Source organism: Schistocerca americana, chromosome 6 (assembly GCF_021461395.2).
Source record: "Schistocerca americana isolate TAMUIC-IGC-003095 chromosome 6, iqSchAmer2.1, whole genome shotgun sequence".
NCBI lineage: Eukaryota > Metazoa > Arthropoda > Insecta > Orthoptera > Acrididae > Schistocerca > Schistocerca americana.
In genome coordinates this window covers 429718863-429741838 of record NC_060124.1, presented here as the reverse complement: position 1 = coordinate 429741838, position 22976 = coordinate 429718863, and the positions used below count along the sequence as shown (strand labels likewise).

The following is a 22976-nucleotide window of genomic DNA, read 5'->3' as shown; positions in this document are numbered from 1 at the left end:
GGCACAGGTACTGATACACAACATACCACTTCGTGAAACACTTTCAAGAGTGTCGAAATCGTTTTGACACGCAATAGCATGAAGCTTAAGATATCCGAAAATAAAGCTTCGTTTCTAGATGACTTTCCTATTCCGAAATGGCGTAACATTTGCTTTATAAATATTAACTAAACAATAAAACAACGCATACTATTCGCATTCAAAATAATAAATATGTGAAAATCATTCAGTTAAATTACACATTTTTTTATAACATACGTTTCTCTGTTCAAGTACAGTAGTCATATTAAGAAACGCAAGTAAGCCTAGAACATTTTGAATTAAAAAAAAGGCGTAGAGTGACAGTTATTATACATATACATAAATTTAATGTAGGTATAATTGCAAGCAATCTGTTTGACATATCACTGATTGTGTAACGGTGAACGGGAAGGGCTAGGAAGCATGGTGAATTTATAGTAACGGTTCGAAACACCTTGAAAGACAAAATTTTTCTGTTATATTTTATTATTTATTCGAATTATTTGGCATTATTTGTGAGTCTATAGTCACTGTGCCTATTATCCACAATGATTCCCTTTGTGTGCATGGGAATTAGCAGGATGGGTATATTCCCATACTAGCGGAATGTGGGAATCCCAGTACCATATCCGTTGTTTCTGCAGTTCGCTCCCACCTCAAGTTCCGTTCGTGGTGGTTCTTCCGTCTTCAGCTATGGCTGTCCTCAGCGAATTGAAAAGTATGAAAGTCACACGACACGAAAGCAGCGCATTTGCTGCATGAAATACGAAACTGCCAAGACGCCTAAGTGATAGTTTCATACTTTCTGCGATATGATTAGCGCTCTCGCACCTCATTTGTGTTTATATGGACATACCTATACAGTAGACATTCAAGATGATAAAATGTCTAGGTTTATTAGATTACAAAACACAAACTGTTTCGAAACAGTGTATCGAAACATTACATTGTACTGTTTCATTTGTTTCCAAACAGTTACGTGTTTCAGTTTGCCCATCTCTACACTGTATTCACGGTGGAAACTCCTTACATTGTTAAAAATGTTCTCCTTAAAACCGTTTGTTGACACCTAGTGACGTAGCCCGCTTGTCGATTGAGTCGGACAACCGTAATACACCCTATGTCTGACAGCTGCTCGACTGAATTAAGGTTAGTTATAATGTAGTTCACTTAGAGCTGGTTTTGCTGTACTGTGATACGTTCCTTTCATTACTTTTCAGTTCAGCCACAGTGTGCATTAACGTATATTTGTCTACCATGTTTCGACGAACTTCTCTAAAGTTTTCATGCATGACATATCCCTTTAAGATTCGTCAGTGTGCTCACTTTCCCCCCACAGAATGTCACAGTGTTAAACACTTTCACCTTTAATCCGTTTAAGCTCAGGTAGATCAAACTTTCGAGACTGATGTATCACACATTAATGTGAGTCACCGGTCTATGGAGTGTGTCGAAATTTTTTCTTGTATAGTCTAAAAGGCTTTTAATACGACCTTTTTTCGCTCTTTAACTTGAGCTGCATATTTGATTTTGGGGAAAAAAATTGTATGTAGACGTCAGCGCCTGCAACGACAGAAAATTATCAGTTTTGCTTGAGAGAAATTCGAGTTGGTAAAAACCTGAAACAGTGCCTGCCTCACTCACATTTTCCGCTAAAAGTGCTCCTCATCTCAAAGATGGTCAGTTTCACTGTACATGTATAGGCCTATACATGGCGTAAATGAGCATTGATCCAAAAACTTTATTTCAGTTTTATGATGGAGAAACTTAATTTATTAGACGCAACGACAATAAATATTTCAGACTTGAGACAGTACAGATATGTGGTCAACTACAAGTAGTGTGAGCGGAATTGTCACAGTCGCCAATCCTCCAAGAAGTAAGATAAATGTTACTAAAAAAATTTCCATAAAAAAAGCTTACCTGTAACAAGGTGTATTACTGTGCAGCTTTATTTTTGCGTAATTACACTGTGTAACGGACTAGCATGAGTTTATATCTATTTTCTTAATTTGGAATCTGTTAGACATTACAGTAATGCAGTTAACTGCGAATGTATAACATTTAGTTACACGTGCTTGATTATACAGAAACAGAGCTTGACTCACTTGCACAAAACCGGAGTGTTCCAATAGTGTTTACCATTGAAGGTTGAAAAATTACGAGTGACCACAAATGCTTAGTGTCTCATGTATTTGTTTCAGATTCTCTCCGAATGTGTTTCTCCAATTTTTAATTTCGTATAGCACTATTGACACACTCCGACTATGGTGGTGATTGACGCAAGCGAGCGTAAACAAGCGAGGAGTTGCGAGCGCCGTCTGCTCCCTATGGTGTTCTATTCCTAAAAACGAACAGCAGTGCTGATTACTGAGAGTTTGTCCAGGGAAACTGTAGACAAACAAATATAGTAAAATTACTGAGAATTTAAATGGCCCCGGATGACCAAATTGGTAATTTGGCATACGAAGCCCGATCGGAAAAAAAAGAGTGGGAATGGTGAGCACATGCGAAAAGAGAGAGAACCAGATTAGACATAGACAAATGTTAATTAGGTTGCAAGATATATACATCATATAGCCCCATAAAAGTCCTTGGAGGGCTGATGAATACTAGTTCAATGTTAGAGAAAACAACTACATGATACACTCCTGGAAATGGAAAAAAGAACACATTGACACCGGTGTGTCAGACCCACCATACTTGCTCCAGACACTGCGAGAGGGCTGTACAAGCAATGATCACACGCACGGCACAGCGGACACACCAGGAACCGCGGTGTTGGCCGTCGAATGGCGCTAGCTGCGCAGCATTTGTGCACCGCCGCCGTCAGTGTCAGCCAGTATGCCGTGGCATACGGAGCTCCATCGCAGTCTTTAACACTGGTAGCATGCCGCGACAGCGTGGACGTGAACCGTATGTGCAGTTGACGGACTTTGAGCGAGGGCGTATAGTGGGCATGCGGGAGGCTGGGTGGACGTACCGCCGAATTGCTCAACACGTGGGGCGTGAGGTCTCCACAGTACATCGATGTTGTCGCCAGTGGTCGGCGGAAGGTGCACGTGCCCGTCGACCTGGGACCGGACCGCAGCGACGCACGGATGCATGCCAAGACCATAGGATCCTACGCAGTGCCGTAGGGGTCCGCACCGCCACTTCCCAGCAAATTAGGGACACTGTTGCTCCTGGGGCATTGGCGAGGACCATTCGCAACCGTCTCCATGAAGCTGGGCTACGGTCCCGCACACCGTGAGGCCGTCTTCCGCTCACGCCCCAACATCGTGCAGCCCGCCTCCAGTGGTGTCGCGACAGGCGTGAATGGAGGGACGAATGGAGACGTGTCGTCTTCAGCGATGAGAGTCGCTTCTGCCTTGGTGCCAATGATGGTCGTATGCGTGTTTGGCGCCGTGCAGGTGAGCGCCACAATCAGGACTGCATACGACCGAGGCACACAGGGCCAACACCCGGCATCATGGTGTGGGGAGCGATCTCCTACACTGGCCGTACACCACTGGTGATCGTCGAGGGGACACTGAATAGTGCACGGTACATCCAAACCGTCATCGAACCCATCGTTCTACCATTCCTAGACCGGCAAGGGAACTTGCTGTTCCAACAGGACAATGCACGTCCGCATGTATCCCGTGCCACCCAACGTGCTCTAGAAGGTGTAAGTCAACTACCCTGGCCAGCAAGATCTCCGGATCTGTCCCCCATTGAGCATGTTTGGGACTGGATGAAGCGTCGTCTCACGCGGTCTGCACGTCCAGCACGAACGCTGGTCCAACTGCGCGCCAGGTGGAAATGGCATGGCAAGCCGTTCCACAGGACTACATCCAGCATCTCTACGATCGTCTCCATGGGAGAATAGCAGCCTGCATTGCTGCGAAAGGTGGATATACACTGTACTAGTGCCGACATTGTGCATGCTCTGTTGCCTGTGTCTATGTGCCTGTGGTTCTGTCAGTGTGATCATGTGATGTATCTGACCCCAGGAATGTGTCAATAAAGTTTCCCCTTCCTGGGACAATGAATTCACGGTGTTCTTATTTCAATTTCCAGGAGTGTATAAATCGAGAAAGTGTTTCAAAGATTTCAGTCATTTTTGGTATTGTACCCTCTCACGTTTTAGATTCTTGAAATCAAGACATAATTCCATTTTAGCTTTCGAAAGTGAAGTTTTGGACTCGTGATCTTTAAGTGAGATATACGGTGGTGGTAACAGGACTGTCAACAGCCTTCTTGTAACACAATTGCTCAAAATTTGCACCTGTACATTTAGACATTTATGAGAACAGTGTTGTACTTATTCCAGAAATTCCCGTGTAAGTGGAACATTTCATTGTGAAATGACACTTTCCTTTAGGCAACATCAAGTCAGTGAACAATAACTCTTTTATGCACATCAAGAACGTTAGTGATCCCTTTGTGTTTTAACTGTTACCAGCCCCAGGCTGGGTCTGTGTGGAACGTAAGCCTCACCATATAGTCCTGTTTTTCGGATTCTTTCTATTAGTGTAAAAATGTCTGCCTCCATAGTTGAGTGGTCAATGTGGCAGAATGCACACAAGACGCTTGTGTTAGATTCCTTGCTGGGCCAGAGATTTTCTCCACTTGAGGACTGGTTGTTGTGTTGTCTTCATCATCAATTCATTCTCATTGGCATGCTTGTCGCCAGAGTGGTGTTTCATTTCATTGTAAAAACTGAGAAGTTACATGTCCATGAAGATACCCTGTTTGATCATATTTTGGTTATTAGTGAACAGCATGGCACAGTACCAAAAACATCTTGCAAAACTAGGTAGGCCTAGATGAAATCCACCTCTTCACCTACACTTCAGTATACTGTGTGTGAACAAAGCTAACTGTGTTTCACAGGAGTAGTTTACCCAGAATCAATAACTATTGTTTCAGCAAAGCTTTTTTTTCCTCCAGAAATATCATAACAGTCAAGCTTAAAGTATGATCTAGAGTCCTGCAACAACCAGATTTTAGCAGTATTGGCCCGCAGTTCTGTGTGTCCATTCATTTACTTCATTTTCTAATAATAATAATATTATTATTAATAGAGACAAAAGCTTTAATTTTAGAAACCTATGTCATTTAAGTCCTTTGTCTCAGGTGTTGCCATCAGAAATGGTGAGCCTCGGCATCTAAATAAGATAGCTAGGTGAACTGATGAAATAATATGACAAATTGATTTTAGGATAAGGCTGAAAACCTGAGAAGAATACCACTAAGAAAAACTAACCAGGAAGTTCACTTCAGCATATTTTGCACTTAAAGATATCTCACTGTACAAGCCAACTAACCAATACTCCAAAAAATATTTTGTTTTGTATTTTCCTATTGTAATGTGTCTTGGAACAGGAGGAACTTTTCTTCCTTCGAGCACAGGGTGCCATTGTGCAGCATATGTGACTAGCAACCAAGGACACTTTACCTACACCCAACATTGAATGTGCAGTTTGTCTGATCAACCAATTGGGAAGTGCAGGACCCATGTCATGTGATAGGGTACCCCGATCCCCGAAGCTAGTCAAGCTGAACACTCTCTCTTGGTTTGCCAGTCTTGACCAGAACAATTAATTCGTTTGATCATTTGCCACTCTATGATGATGGACTTAGATTCACAAGTGTGTATGGTGCATCACTAGCCTTACTAAACTTCAGGCATCTTGCCTTTAGCCACTCAGTTTTCCTGTTAATTTTTGTCAATTTTTTTCCTCATGAGGTTGCTTACTGGCTTCAGCCCCATAATTCTTCCTCAAGGGTTCCTACCAAATATAGCCCCTTTTATCAATAAACCTAAGAACCTTTTTCAAAATTCCTCTTAATCATTTACCTTATAGTCACTTATCCTTATCCAGTGCCTATTCGTTCATCTGTCCCTCAGGAACACCCCATTATATTGACTTCAAGACCAGGGTACAAGATTATTTGCATAGTTTTACTCCCTACTGCCTTATGGGATTATCTACGGGGGCAGTACAGACTTCAGAGACGGTATTTATTCATAGCAAAAGCAACTGCCGAGAACGTTTTAGGAAGAAGATGACAAACCTCTTCAGGGATTCTGGAATTCTTGCACCTGTTTCCCGGCAGAATTCATTCTAAATAATATTTGTTTGTAATATACTTCCAGATGAACTGTTGATCAAACAGCCATAATTGAAGACAAAAGTAATTTCCACATAAATTTTGCCTCTAATCTCAATAAATTCTAAACAAAGTAAAATATTTGCGTGGTAAACCAGTTGTGCTGTTGTTAATTGTCCTCCGTCAGTAACTGAGGAGTCTGGTTTTATGCACAACAAATATCTAATGCAAATAAATATTGTTGTATAATAAATATTGGCATAATAATGTTTGTTAGGTTGTCAATTACTTAAAAAAAGGAAACGTCTAGACTAGCTGCAATAAGTTTAATATCCATTATTATAACACCTGTTTCGGCTTTAATGCCATTCTCAAGTAACCTGTGAATACGATGTTGGTAAAATTATATACACATATGGTGGTTGTTGATGTGAATAATCATACATTGGAATAGTACATTGATACTTGTGTGTAGTTTGATTTGACATCAATATCGCCTCTATAGTAAACTGTCACTGTCTAATTCGTATAGATTACATGGCATGCAGTAATTGTACAAGTATGCCACATGTTTCGTCACTTATTTCATAGTCTGTTTACTATAAAGTACAGTTTGACAGTTCTCTAATGTTATGTTTACAATGTGTAGCTAGTTAAACAATGATAATGTTATATTTCACTGATTGGATTTTGCTGTGAATTATATCCTTGATCTGAGTATGTTTTGTTGTCTGTATATACTGTCCCTTTTCATGTTCCAATATGTCAATAGAGTTTTCCACATAATGTTTCTGTTTAATGTGTGTGTTTGTTTAGTATTTCAGTTGGATAGTACAAAGAACAACAAAATGTACTCAGACAATAGATATAATTTGCAGCAAAATCCAGTCATTGAAATATAACATTATCATTGCTTAAGTGTCTAGACTATGTAAACATATAGCATGATAGTAAATGAACTGTCAAATAAATGTCAAATCATACTTTGTAGTAAACAAACCATGAAATAAGTGCCAAAATGTATTCCATACATTTATAATTAGTGCATACCAAGTGATATCTTTGAATTACTTGATGACAGTTTACTGTAGATGCAATATGGATGTAAAATCAGACTAGACACAGGTACCAATGAACTATTCAAATGTATAATTAATCACATGGACAGCCATCACAAATGTTGCATTCACAGTTTACTTGGGAATGCTACTAAAATTTAAACAGCTGTCGTAATAAAGAATATTAACCTCGTTACATCTAATCTGGACGCTTCCTTTTCAAAATGTCTTACTATGATGTTTACCATGCTGTAGCCCCAATTGAATGAAAAAAAATATTTATTCCGCATTAACCTCCTCTCCTTCTTCTTCTTCTTCTGTCATGTTATCAGATGGCTCCTATCTGGGTTACAGACTTTCAATAGCTCATCATCCATCCAGCTTTCCTTTGAAGTTGTAACAACTTAAACAGGGGCAAGGTCAACTTTATTATATGAGATTTCAACAACCATGGAGTTAATACGAAGACAATAACAGTGGGGAGGGTATTATTCAGTGGGCTGAAATAAAAACCTATGAGCTGATCGGCATCAATGAACTCCCTGCACTTTGTGATAGTGCAAGATGGTGAAGAGGATACAACCCAGAACTCCTTTTTGTCAGACAGCTGCTAAACAGTCTATGGATAGAAGATGTTTGCACACTGATACCACACACCCGACAGAGACTAATCAGGCTCCAAGTACCCATGCAGTCCATCCAGAAAAAGTATTAAACTTTACTCACTTCGTCCAGTATGGAATAACAATGATATGGAAAAGATAGACTGTGTCTCACCCTACAGAGGTAGTGGTGAGTTGCAGACAGGCACAATGGAAATGACTGCTAAAATATTATATCTTTTGGACAAAGTCCTTCTTCTGCAGTAGGAAACACACACAAATCCACACAAGCACAACTCACACACATGACCACTGTTCAGGATGCTGAAACCCAATGGCGACTTCATTTGAAGGAGCAGCAATCAAGGATGGGTGGTGGGGGTACGGAGCAGATGGGGAGGGTGAGGGATGGCAGGGTGCAAACGGGGGAAGATGCTAGTTTTGCCTCACAGTGCATGTAGGGACTTGATTGGGACAGGAAAGGCTGTTCGGTGCATTATTGAAAGACAGTGAAGGGGGGGGGGGGGGGGGGGAGTGGAGAGAAGGGGAAAGGATTTGTAGGTGTAATGTAATACTTGAATATGAGCAGGGAAGAGTATGGTAGGTTGGAGACAGGGACTAGTGAAAGTTTATGCCAGGGTGTTATGTATGTGTAGGATATCTTATAGGAAGAGTTCCTACCCACACAGTTCAGAGAAACTGATCCCTTTGAGTCCAAAAATATGTTCATTTGTTCATAACAACTCTCTATGTAATTTTCTCTCATACTGCACAGGATATCCACCCTTTTCACCTCTGGCAGTAGTGAACTGCTCCATCGAGTAGACAGTTCGCCGGGTGCAAGTCTTTCGATTTGACGCCACTTTGGCGACTTGCGCATTGATGGGGTGAAATGATGATACTGATTTCCTTTCAACAAATTTGTATTGTCTGTCCCATCTGTTACATGTACAACAGATCTTGATCCTCTCTGTGATAACCTCATGCACATTTTTTGACATCGGTTTGTTTTGGGATCTTAGAACATATTCTGAGCTCAAATGTAATGAGGAGTTTTGAACAGAACACTTATTATCAAAATTAAGGTTGTATGAGATATGAAGTTAAAGTTGTGACTGGATTCAGGATTTTTTTGTAAGGAGGATGCAGCAAGTTATGTTTGGTTGTGCCCAGGGTAGTTTTCTTGGGACTCTTGCTATACAAGTTGTTTATTAATGATTTTATTGACATTGCTAACAGTAACCTCAGAATTTCTGCAGATGATGCAGTTATCTATAATGATGTAGGTCTACTGTCTGAAAGAAGCTAGAATGTAAACATCGGCAATTTGCATTAAACATTGAAAAATTTAAAATTGTACGCTTCACTAAACGAAATGCACAGTATCCTACGACCACATTTTCAGTGAATCACAGATGGAATCAGTCAACTCATACAAATACTTGGTGTAACAACTTGCAGGGACATGAAATGGAATGATCACATAGTCTCAGTAAAAGGTAAATCATGTGGCAGACTCTGGTTCATTGGCAGAATACTAGGGAAATACAATCAGTCTACAAAGGGAATTGCATACAAAACATTAGTGCTCAAGTGTGTGGTACCCATACCAAATAGAACTGACAGAGGCCATTGAATGGATAAAAAGGATGCTGGTATGAATGCATACAGGTTTATTCATTCTGTTGCTGGGTGTCATGAAGATGCTGAAAGAAATGAACCAGCAGACTCTTGAAGGTAGATGCAAACTATCATGTGGGAACCTATTTATAAAGTGTCTAGAACCAAAATTAAGCGATGAATCTAGGCATATATTACAACCCCCTACGTATCACTCCCGTAGATTTTGTAAGGATAAGATTATACCAATTACAGTGTGCACAGAGGCATTTAAACAATTATTCTTCAAATCCTCCAAATGTGAACGAAACAGGAAAATATCCTAATAGCTGGTACAATGTGATGTACCCTCTGCCATGCACTTCATAGTGGCTTACAGATTACTGATACAGATTTAGGCCCACACCCCCTGACACACATACATTACAATTTTGTTCAGTCCTTTGGTAGTAAATATTCTTGATCCTTGATACTGGAATAATTTAGTTGTAATTAAGTACAAAAATAGGGAGAAAATGTATAAATATTAATTTTCAAACAAGTTAATAAACCATTTTCAGTAAGTAAATATAACAGAAGTCCAAAGCCTACAATATTCATGCAGTGTTGTTTATTTGAAAGGGGAAGCATAGATTACATCTTTTAGTTAAACACTTTAAATCTAGTGTTCTCTATATGTGTTTGCTGAAAGCAACAGCCATTAACTGTAGTGGTTATTTTCTTCACAGGCAGATAGCAGTGATAGTGTGAATGAGGCAGAGCTGTACGGCAGTGAGCCAGATGAAGTGTACTCAGGATTAAGGACACAGGACCTGCAGGAGGCCAAGGACCAACTACTTGTCGAGACCTCTGACATGCTGCATGTGCCACTTTTTACTGCTGAGGCACTTCTCAGAGACAATGGTATCCCTAGAACTTGTCCTAATATAACATATTAATTGTAATCATATTAGTACATTACTGGTAATGACTGTTCTAGTGTACATTTTTAGAAAAGCATTCAAATGTTTCTTCACTTATTAAAAATAAATCTAACAAAAAGAAGAGAATTTATCAAACTGTGAGGAAGACTGATAGTAGGAAGTAAAAAAAGTGTATTAATGAGGTAACTACACGTATAAGTCATGTGCTTTGTGTTACATCCTGTTTGTTCTTACTCACAAGTCCCTAATATGTAATGAATGCAGAATGAATTGTCTGTCCTCAAGAATAAATCTGGAGGAATTTACACAGTAAAAGACACGCCTATTCTATATGTTTTATGTTATAGTGTCATAAACTTGAAAGTACATCTGTGTAACTCTCATACCTTCGTATAAGTACTATTTATAAATTTGCTGTTCTGATTCTGTCATTAAAACATCTTTAAAACTGATTTTGGGTGTGGGGAATTGCAACATTCACCTTACATCGTTTTTGCATTCATTTCATCAAATCTTTATCTTGAAAGTCTTGTATTTAAATGGAAGCTTGCCTAAATAGAATATTGAAATATTCATGTACATATTAGATTTTACACTTGAAACTCTATTGGAAATATAATCATGTTAGAAAACATAACAAGGGTAGGAATTTCCAACTTGGTATGTGTCTTATTCCATTACACTCAAATGAATGACACTAAAATTGTTTGCCATCTTGATCTTGCTTTAGAGAGGAAAGATAAGAAGTTGTGCTACTACTTCTCCACGTCGTATAGCAGCTGGATGTTGTGGATCCACAATTTTTTACTTTTCTTCTTTTGAAAAAATCCATAAATGGGATCCTATCTCAGGGACTAATAATCTGATGTGAAGGAACAAAGTGCTGTTTTAAGGTGGCATGTATTTGCTGTAATATATTCTAGGCTACAAGAGTGTATTTCAAAAACTAGACTCTGAATGTGAAAAGATTTTAAAATGTACTGATTTTCTTAAAAGTTGTGATATATGAGAGGAGTACCAAAGTACCACCATAATTGCAAAAAACAGCTACAAATAGATCACAAAATTCCAAATAGAATTTCACTAAAAATGGAAAGCCAAGATGAAACCAGTATGCTTTACTGCTATATCCACAGGTAGTCAGACATCTCAGGCAGCATATGATGATCCTGATCAGTGACACAGTTGGAGTTCTTGAGTTTATTAAAGTTCTGTTAAGATCTCATGTTCCAGCCCCTGCTGAATATTGACTTCATAAATGCTGTTTATGACTTGTATGTTGGTTGAGCATTTTACTGCTCAAACATCGTAGCATAGATGTGGATGTTATGGGCAAAATCTTCACCTGAAGATGTCAAGTAAGAAACTTGCTGAAACGTTGCAGGAGAATGATGCATTGACTTGGCTGTCAACCCAAGAAGAGTTTATCATTGAGATTTTCCGAGAAAGCCTGTATTCTCCAAATCAAAATATTTTGTTAATTGTTTAGATATGGGCCTTCTCATAGACTCCCGATTAGGAAATACTTCCATTTGGGGCATTATTAATGAATTTTATATGGACAAGGTAAAAATTTGTGAGCCTGACAAAGAGATGCCATTGAGACAGCAAAATGCTGTTATGTTGGTTCATGTTGCGCAACATCATATATCAGCTAGCATCTTGATCTGTGGGACATTTTTATTTACAAAGCTTTTTAAGTTTGTCATGTGGCAGGTATTTCATTCCAATGGATAAACTGGAATACTATGACATAATAAAATTCTTTGTTTTGTGTTATTTGTAGGAAGCAGAAATTCATCCAAAGTTGGTGGAGGTTTATAAGGAGTTTGCTCTATATTTTTCAACTATTAAGAACTGACTACTTGAATTCAATTGTGAAACTACATGTCTTATCTGAAGGAGGTCCAAACAGTGCAACATAGAATAAAAGATTGAGAAAAAGCAAAATATGGTACTCAGTGATTAATGATTAAAGGCATATTAAATAGCTGAGGTGATGAGCATATCACAAGATACTGTATAGTACTTGTTACATGAAGAAGCATGAGAGAATGCCTTGTTTGTTTCTTTTGTTTTGTTTTAGGGCACAAAAACAACTTGACTCATATGCACCCATGTCAGAACCATAGAACATAAAGGCAAAAAAAGGAGTTAAAAGTGACTAAATGTTAAGCTCAATTAATGGAAGGAAAGACAGCTAAAAACCATGACTTGGAGGAAGGTCCATAGAATATGCCATAGAGACAATAGAGGTTCTTAACTAAAGATTAAATGTTCTTCACCATATCGCTACAACGGATAACAAGTAAAATGCGGTCAGCAACCTGTGTGTTGTTTGCTAAAATAACTGATAACTCAGACGGCAAGCATAAATGAGAACATAAGAGGTTAAAAAAGGACATTCCATCAGGAAATGGTAAACCGTCAAAGGTTGAGGACAATGAGCACAAAGAGGTGGGGCATCACCATTTAACAAATGGAAATGGCTAAAAAGACAGTGCCCAATATGTATCGTAGCTAAAATGATCTCCTCATGGCGAGAGGGCCGAGAGGAGGTCAGCCAAGCCACTGGGAGAGTTTAATTCTCCAAAGCTTGTTTCCATGAAGGGAAGACCAGTGTTGATGCAAAAGTGACACCACCTGCTGAGAGATGGCAACACAGAGATCATTGGAGGGAATGGAAAAACTAGTGGGCCGAGGTACGAGGACTGCAGCCTTGGCAGCAGTGTCAGTGCCCTCGTTTCCCATCAGACTGATGTGACCAGGGATCCACATAAACATCACAGTGGCTCGATTGAGGGTGAACAAGTGAAAGCTTTCCTGGAGTTGTTGCACTAAAGGATGAATGGTGTATAGCACAAAGATGCTCTGAAGGATACAGGGTACTTATAATGGTGGAAAAATCAATACTTCTTTATGACTTTATTAAATTCTATAGTTTTTCCTGATTAAATTGATGTATACATTATAGGGTTTCACATGAATAATGACGTATATATACCAAATTTTAAATTTATGGTCATGTATGCCGCCACGCCTCCTCTATTTCTGTTACAGAAACCAGTATTATTTTGAAAAGAACTGTGAACTTTCTGTTTCCATGGATTATACGAATGGTACATTGTATATTTTGGTAACAGTGCAGGTTTCTACTATCTGTAAATGATTATCTTTGCTAATTTTTATTTTTGTTTTGCTGAAGCAGTTTGTTCACGTGTTACTGAATGTTTGTTGCCCGAGTGCTACATATATTTGTGGAAGTACATATCCTTTAGTGTGCAACAAATACAAACCATGCCACGCATCAAGAAATTCAGTAAAAGGAAATTTCTTGGTAACCAGTTCATAAACAAAGCAAGCCACACTGTTGAAAGTAACCTATGTTCAGATCTTAAGGGACGAAATTCCCACATGGCACGCTTCCTGGTGATTCAAATTTTTGTGTTAACAATGACGCTGTTTGTAGTGGATTTCTTGTTATCGATGTGGTCATCTTATCTTCTTTGATAAAGGAAGTGGCAAAATGCAAACAATGTGATGGTGTAGACTGTCTGGAAATAACTGAACAACAAAGTAGCAGGAATGGTTTAGTGTCAAAATTAGTTGTTCTGTGTAGATCCTGCAATAAATCTACCTCAAAAATGACTTCGAACATTGTGCATAATTCATATGATGTGAATTTGAATTTAGTGTGTGCAATGCGTGCAATAGGAAAAGGAAAAAAGGCTGCTTAAACGTTTTTTGGTTTGATGGACCTTCCTCCTACTCCCAGTAGGTTCAGCAAGTACATAAAAATACTTTTAGGTGCCTTGACAGTTGTGTCTAAAGCATCTATGAAATGTGCAGTAGAAGAAACTGTAAATATTAGTGGAACCAGGGACTTTGCTGTTGCACTTGATGGGACATGGTAACGTCAAGGACATCGTTCCTTCAATGGTGTTGTAAGTGCTACTTCTCTGGAGAATGGAAAAGGTGTTGATGTTGAGGGCTTATCTAAGTACTGCCACACCTGCCATGGTAACACTGAAGGACATATTGAACATCAGCGTTCTAAGAATTATGATGGCTACAGTGAAGGTATGGAGTGCGATGGAGCTCTAAAAATATTTCAGAGGTCAGTGCCCATTTATAATAATAATAATAATAATAATAATAATAATAATAAACATGAAGTACCTAGGCGATGGGGACTCAAAAGCTTTCAATAAAATTAATGAGTTCAATGTTTATGGTGATGCATTGGTGACGGAACTGGAATGTTGTGGACATGTGCAAAAGAGGATGGGTGCTCTATTGAGGAAGCTACGAAGAGAAATGAAAGGAAAGTTGCGATCTGATGGAAAATCTCTGTTTGGCTGAGGCAGATTGACAGAAACTGAAATAGACCTTCTTCAGAGTTGTTATAGACTGGCCATTAGAGGAACTGCACCTCTGAATGATGTTACAGCAATGAGCAAAGCTGTATGGGCCACTTACTTTCATGAGTTGTCCACAGGTGACCACCCTGTTCACAGACTTGGCCCTAAAGGAGGAGATTCTTGGTGTGGTTACCAAAAAGCAAAAGAATGTGGTCAAATATACCATCATAAGCATTCTCTTCCTGAGCCTGTTATGAATGAAATAAAACCAATTTTTAGAGTCCTTCCTGAGCCTGTTATGAATGAAATAAAACCAATTTTTAGAGACCTTCTTTTGCTTAGTAAATGTCTTCATGGGGGCACTCAGAATACAAATGAAAGTTTCAACCATTGCACATGGGAGAGATTACCCAAGAATGTTTTTGTAGGACTAAATACGTTAAAAGTTGGTGTACTAGATGCAGTGATAAGTTCCAATGGTGGAGTGATACGAAGGTTGGAAGTCCTGAGAAATTTAGGCTTAAAATGTAGCTGTAATATGGAAGATCAATTGCTTGCATGTGAGAGACAACGGGTGCAAATAAGCAAGAAGTGCTAAAAGGAATGCCAAGAGGAAGCTTGAAGATTAAGAAACGCTGCAGGATGAAGACTATGCTTCAGGAATGTTCCGAGGCACAGTTTAATTGAACTCATATCTTCATTCATTGTATTTATCAGAATTCAGGTACAAATATTTCCTAAATTTTATAAAGCATTGTTCTAATTTTTTTCTGTAACTTGCAATAGTCCATACTTATGTAGTAGTCCTAAACCATATTGCAGAATCAAGTAAATTATAGAAAAAATAACATTTTTATTAGGGAAAAAATTATTAAAATTAAAATGTAATGTGAATTTTTTATCCTTGTAATATACATAATAGATAGAATTAAATAGGTCTAGTACCTCAGCCATCATGTCATGCTTACCTGGTAAAAATTTGATCTCCTTCAAATGTATAACATTGGATTAAATGGTTTCTCAATTTGAGGAAGCATTTTGGAAAAAATGCATCAATTTCTTTGTAATATTTTTAATAACCCTATGCAGGTTCCGAAATATTCAAAATACTTATAATTTGTTTAGAAAGTGTGCTGCATTATCTGATATAAACAAAAAAATCTCAAACATATACATTATAAACAGTGCCTGAAAGAAATAGGTGTTGGTATTTACATAATATTGAGCTGGAAAAGTACCCTGTATCTTGAAGAGCACTAAGGGAGTTGTATCCTGAAGGGCACTAAGAGAGTCAGAGCAGATGACAGAACGGAAAATCCTCTGTCACCGGATGTACTGCATGGCCTGACACAGTGCAAAGAGCCCCACTGTAAATACTGAGCAGTTTTTCAGAAACCAATACCAAAAGTTGTTGGTGCCGATGATGAAGGCATGTCCAACACGATGGTCAGTCCGAGAGCCATCAGTGTACACAAAGGTACTATCATGAAATTTCGTACAAAGGTTGAGAAACTTAACAGCAATAGAGCAAGTCTCGAGTAGTGTCCTTAGGAAGTGAATAAGGTTCAAGGTGAACACAGGCTGCTGCACGAAGCCAAGTTGGTGAGGAATTCACACCTGTTGGGAAAGTGGCAGGTAGTGTGAAGTTAAGCTGCCAGAGTAATAGTCAAAAGTGATCTCCAGGAGGTAACAGAGAAGAGGGATACGTCCTATACTGCCGATCAAAGGAGTCATTGAAGAAGGAGGCATAGAATGGGTTGCCAGGCATGGCAGACAAATGGCATGTGCATCTAGTGAGGAGAAAATGATGGTGGTATGACAGCAATAGTGTGGCAGCTTCTGCATACAGGCTCTCAACCAGGCTAGTGTTAAAAGCCACCAGTGGCCAAACGGATGCCATGATGGTGGATTGTATTGAGACGGAATAATATGAACCGACATGCAGGTGCATAAACGAAACACCCATAGTCTAGTTTCGAACAGACAAGAGATTGGTACAAATGGAGGGGGATGATCCAATCCCCTCCCCAGGAAGTTCTGCTGAGGGTACATAGGACGTGTACACTATGTGACTAGGTAAGACACATGGGAGGACTGAGAAAGTTTCCTATCGAGCATGAGCCCCATGAGTTTCATAGTTTCAGTGAATGGAAGAACAACAGGCCCAAGATGTAACGATGGTGGAAGAAACCGATTGTGCTGCCAGACATTCATACAAACGATTTTGTCAGTGGAAAAGCAAAATCCGCTATCAGTGCTCCACAAGGAAAGACAATAGAGACAACACTGAAGACGCCGTGTCAAGTAGACGTGTCCATGAAGACCTGCAGTAGATGGCAAAATTGTCAACAAAAAGGGAACCGGAGATGCCTGGTGGTAGAGAGGCCATAATAGGGTTAATGGTGCTAGCAAAGAGGATGACACTCAGGATGGAACCTTGAGGCACACTGTTTTTTTTTTTTTATAAAGGTGTCCAACAAGGCAGAACCCATACGTGCCTAAAAACATGGCCTTTTAAAAATCCCTGAAGGAAACAGGGTATGTGGCCTCAGAAGCCTCATGTGTAGAGAGTACTGAGGATACCAGTGTTCCAGCAGGTGTCATAGGCTTTCTCCAAATCGAAAAACATGGCCATAGTCTGGTATTTCCGTGTTAAACCATTCATGACATTGGTTGACAAAGTGATAAGACAATCAACTGCAGAACGGCATGCTCGAAATCCACATTGTGCAGTAGTTAGTAAATTGCGAGACTCGAGCCACCATACCATCTTGGGCATGAATCATACATTCCTTCACCTTGAAAACACAGCTGGTGAGAGTAATGGAGCAGCAGCTAGAAGGAAAATGTTTGTCCTTACTGGGCTTAGGTATGGGTATCATAGTGGCTTCAAATGCCCTCTGCCCAGATGCTATTGTACGTATGAAGGAGAAAGTGCTTGCCCACAAGAGAAAGGTTCTGCAAGATATGTATACAATGTCTGGTGCTGGAGCAGAGGGTTGGGATGAACTGGGAGCATGATCTAGCTCCCACACAGTAAAGGCAGCATTGTAACACAATTCTGAGAAAAAAAGGATGTGCCTGAGCCTCCTCCACTTGTTTCTGACAGAGGAATCCTTTGTGTGAGATGGTTACTGACTTACTGAAATCTGACCAAAAGCAAATGTGAAAAAGAATTTCTTAGTGAAACTTGGTCCCTTCAGAAATGAATCCAATTTTTTTTTTTTTTTTTTTTTTTTTTTTTTTTTTTTTTTTTTTTTTTTTTTTTTTTTTTTTTTGTGCTACTGAGAGAAAAAGATGTATGGCATTGTGGGGCAGTAAGCCCCTAGAAGTAGTTTCAGCCACCTGATTGGAATGATTTTCTTTGCACACATAGTGGCATCTTTCCTTTGCAGTGTACAAGTGTAGCTGGTTTCTATGGTGGCTGTAATGAGTGCATATTAGATTTAGGTGTTGTGTTTTTATTTCTGATGAGACTGAGAAAAAAGGGAGTGGATGAAACCTTGTGCCAGCATGTAGCTTACTCCTCTCAAGTAGCAAAAAAAAAGAGGGCCACTCAACTTAAATGTCTCCATCTGCAGATGAATCACAGTCAACACTATCCTGCACCCTCACTGCATGAAAAAGTGTCGGCTGGTTGGGAATTTAATCCACCACACTGGTGCAAAGTCTGGTGATCAGGAGCTTAATGCTACCATCTGTCCTACACTTCCCATTCAAATACTGGAGTTGAAAATTATTTTCATAACTATAATTCAGATGGGCTACCTCCAAATTGAGAAGAACCATACAGGTATGGATTAGTGACAGCAGCTATGCATTCTAATTATGTGTCAGTTTGTTATTGTGTACCAAACATGAATTCATCACATCCTTTTTTTTAAAAAATAAAAAGATAGACTGTGTGAAGACTGCACCAAAGAAGACAGTTTCGTCTGCTGCATTTCTGTGTATGTTAAATATTCATCTTATTGGTTACTTTGAAAAGCATGTAACAAAAGTAACTAAAATATAATTGGTATGTCTACCTGACCAATTGGATGTCACAGTGACAGAAAGTTCTCAGCCTGTTTTATCCAAAAATTTTAAACCTGCTACAACTGGTACACTGTATACCCAGTTTGAATATTTATCAAGGGTTACTAATTCACAAACAACTAGTTTACAAACATGGCATGCATACTGCAAGTCATATCAGAATCAATTCTCTAATAGACAATGAAAGACACAGTATTGTCCAATTCATACATGATGACAGTTCATGCAAGCCTAGTCACAGATAGGGATTGCAGTAAGAGTTCTTCTTGTGGGACACCCACAGCTATACAAGTCCATTTTGAAGACTGAAGAAACCACAGGACAGTTGCTTAATCTGAAACCTTTTATTGTGTACCTGACTAGTTTTAGAACATTCCATCATCTGGTGTAAAAAATAAAATAACTCAATCATCTGAGGTCATCCTCATCCCAGTGTTGTCATGGAACCAAAGTTTCCATTTCAAAAGGGTAAAAGAGAGAAAAATTCTGTAACAATTCTTCCCCTGTGTTCTGCGAGCAGGAAACAAGCAGGAAAACTGTGTAATAGTAAGTGCTCCAAAACTGGTCATGTACACAATAAAAGATTGTGGATTAAGCAGCTGTCCTGCGGTTTCTTCATTTTTTTGAAAGGGTTGCAGTGTTGCCACCACCAAGCATCAGTTGTGGTGTCTGTGTACAAGTGCTTTGTGCTTGAAGAAAGCACATATCCTGCAAATTGTGTTTCTTGCTTGCTTATGTAGAATTTGTCACTTGCCCCCTCCATCAGGTTTGATTTATTATTTATTTATTTATTTCTTGTTCATTACAAAATAATAAGTGTTACATACAATAAATTTTGCAAAATATGTGTTTACCATAAAGAATAGTCAGGATTACGAATGTAGATTTGGGCACATATTTGCATTTAATAATAAAAGAAATGCAAAACATTGTGGTTCAGGAAGTCTTCTATCATATAAAATGAACCTTGTCATAGGAACTGCCTTAAAGTTTTTTTAAACAGGAGTGGATATCATGTATTCTTCTCATCTCATGACTATGATACTCACTATTCAGTTTAAAAATGGATTTTTCTTGCCCTTTGAAGAACATCAAAGAGAATATGTATTGCGCAGTAGATGCAAGGATTCCAAGTTTCTTAAAAAGAATCCTGCATGTAGCTCTAGGATGGACTCCGCACATGATACTTATGGCTCTTTTTTGTGCACACAGTACTTTTTAGCCAGTGACTGATTACCCCAAACTATAATTCCATATGCCATAATGGCATGAAAATAACCATAATATGCGGACTTCATGGTTTCCATACTTCTATAAGAAGAAACAATGCGTAATGCATAAGTTGCTGAACTCAATCATTTGCATAGATTCCGTATGACAACTTGCAACAAATGGAATAAAGACTCACTAAATAACTTTCTCTCTTTATATTTAATGCTTGTAATGGTTACAACATACACAGCAGAGCATTTAGAGCACTACTGAATGCTCATTGACTGTTGGAGAATTTGTGAATCCAATTTTATACATTTGAAGGAGACCAAATTTTTACCAAATATGCATCACATGATGGCTGAGGTACTAGACCTATTTAATTCTACCTATCATGTATATTACAAGGATAAAAACTATCACATCTTATATTTTAATTTTTATCAATTTTTGCCATAATAAAAATGTTATTTTTTCTATAATTTACTTGTTTCTGCAACATAGCTTAGGTCTACTACGTAAGTATGGACTATTGCAAGTTACACACCTGTGCAGAACAAGTCTAAACTCACCCGCCATCATTCATAACTTCAACCAGAGAGCGGAAGAATAAAAATAAACTCTGTATCAATAAATACAGACTGACAATTCAAATTTCTTCCACAATTGCTCTTCCCTGATAGACTCTGCCCATAGCAGAGATGTTGGCCAACTGTGTTTATCCAAAGGGGGGGACTACTTGGGAAACTGAATAAATTCTTGATCATAAAATTACACACTCCATTCAGCAAGGTCATAGAAATTCAGGATTTTTATATTGTTAATATAAATTTCAATATAATTCTTTTGGGACCTTCCATGGTGACTCATGTTACATTTTGAAATCAGTGTTTTATTATGTTGACTTGTTATCAATCTATAAATTCATATTTTCTTTTGTAAATAATCATTATAAATTGTGTTATTCAGGCAAAGATTTTGAAGTGTTATTTAAGCAGGGAAGGGCATTAAAATTAAAGAACAAGAAAGTAATTTATGTTATGACTCATGTTACAAATTTGGGACATCCTATTACTAATGTGCATTTTAGGTCAAAAGTGTTCTCAAACTATCAGGAGTATGGATCTGGTTTTTATCACAGAAAATGTGTATTAGGTTGGCATTCAAATGACAGAGTTACAGATTTCTAAAAATATTTATACCATGTGAATATTGTAATATATTGAAAAAGGTGTGTGATTCAATGTTACGTGACTCATGTTACTTGCTACCTCTTCTTGGAAATTTTTTTTCCTGCAAACAGCAGGAAGATAAGAGAGAAAGAGAGAGAGATAAGAAAATATGACATTATGTGCTAAATAAGGTAAAATTAACATTAACATTTCACTTTTCAAATACTATGAAAAATTATAAGAGCATGACATCTGGGAAAATGAACTGTTTCAATTAAATGTCAGAGAACAGAAAATATCCTCTTGCATTTTCTTTATAATTTCGTCACATTTTACAGGCCATTTCCAGTAGTGATCAGCACACTCCATTGCACTGATTAAGCAAGAATTTCCAAAAACTGCACATACTACTCCGGCATTGAATTTTCTATCATATCCTACTTTGTACCAGTCTCCAGTTTTCACACTTTCTATAGTTTCTTCAGTATGATGATCTGCAGCAACAAAATTCTTTGGAGACAGCAGATATGTTTGTAGTACTCCTTTCTTTTGGTGAAAGTAGTGAATGGTCTTTATGTTTGGTACTGATGGTGCTGAATAAATATTTGAGCCAAATTAAGTTTTACATTGATTCCTTGAATTTCATCAATAGACACATGAAAAACCTACATAGTTGTGGTACTTGCAGCTACCTGAGCGAAGGTTGATGCATCACCTACTATGAATTTCCGCATTTTTACTGCATTCCCCACTAGCCGTTCCGCAACTGCATCAATTCCGTTTGCGGCTTTTTTACCATGGGATGTAGCAAATAAGTTCCAATAGATTTCCACATTATGAAATGATTGAATTGAGGCAGGTCCATCTGACCAGATTGAAAATACCTTCACATTTTCAGGTATAGTTGACAGTACCTTGCTAATGAAAGCAATTGCAGCATTTGAGCCATGGCTTTATCCAGAGCGCTAAGTGACTTATATGGTGATAAGCTTGCTTTACTAGGCTGCTGATCTTGCATCTTATGTTGCCTGTGTTTTCTAACTCCCTCCCCATTTTTATCTCTTCTTTCTTATGATAACAGCCCTTGCTTATGTTGACTCAAATGTAGAAACTTTTGTTTCTACTTCTGCTGGCCTTTTCGAGTTTCTTCCAGATGCTTCTTCTTAAATTCTTCATTTTTCCTTCATTCTTTAACTTTTCCCTCCTCCTACTCTGTCTTTCTGCTGCTACTAAGAGCATCCTCTTCTTCTAACCTTAAAATAATACAACTGTGACTCAGATTATGTGAGTCACATTACACTGTTAATTTTCTGTTTTTACTATATTGGTTAAAAATTGGGAAATTTTTAGTAGTGATGTTAGTTACACATTCATACTAAGAAGTAAATTACTGAACAAGATAAAGTTATCTCTCATATATCTCTATTGACATAAAAACTTAATTACATGTAAGTGACTCATGTTACATGAAAGTTCATGCTGTTGTGTTATATTGTTTACCCCAGCCTATAATTTACCCACTTCAGTTTTATACTCTTTATGCAATACATTAGGGTATGTAACAGTAATATAAATAATGATATATTAATTCTTACCTGCTGCCAATTAGTTGAAATGAAGGTCTAAAATCTCCAACTCACACTCTCATCACATGAAAAACATATGGCATTATAAAAATGGCTACAAATTAAGGAGGGCAATCAATAATGGGCCACAAACCATTGTTGCCATACAGTAAAAAGTCCAGCCTTTTCAAAAAATATATAAAAAGTACCAAATTTTAAACTTTTAAATATCGTACATGTGTCCTACTTTATGTGGAATACCCCTTTTGCAGATATTTTGCCAACACTAATGACAAAGTACTGGA

At 38.2% G+C, this 22976-nt stretch overlaps 1 protein-coding gene across 3 annotated transcripts in view; it reads left to right on the top strand.

Annotated features, from left to right (window-relative positions):
* LOC124619745 (ankyrin repeat and IBR domain-containing protein 1-like) overlaps window positions 1–22976 on the top strand; it is a 527110-nt gene that overhangs the window by 296910 nt on the left and 207224 nt on the right. For all 3 annotated transcript variants that reach the window (XM_047146322.1, XM_047146321.1, XM_047146323.1), the window contains one exon: window positions 10129–10303. In XM_047146322.1, coding sequence (XP_047002278.1) covers window positions 10129–10303 — 175 coding nt within the window. The remainder of the gene's footprint in view (window positions 1–10128; window positions 10304–22976) is intronic.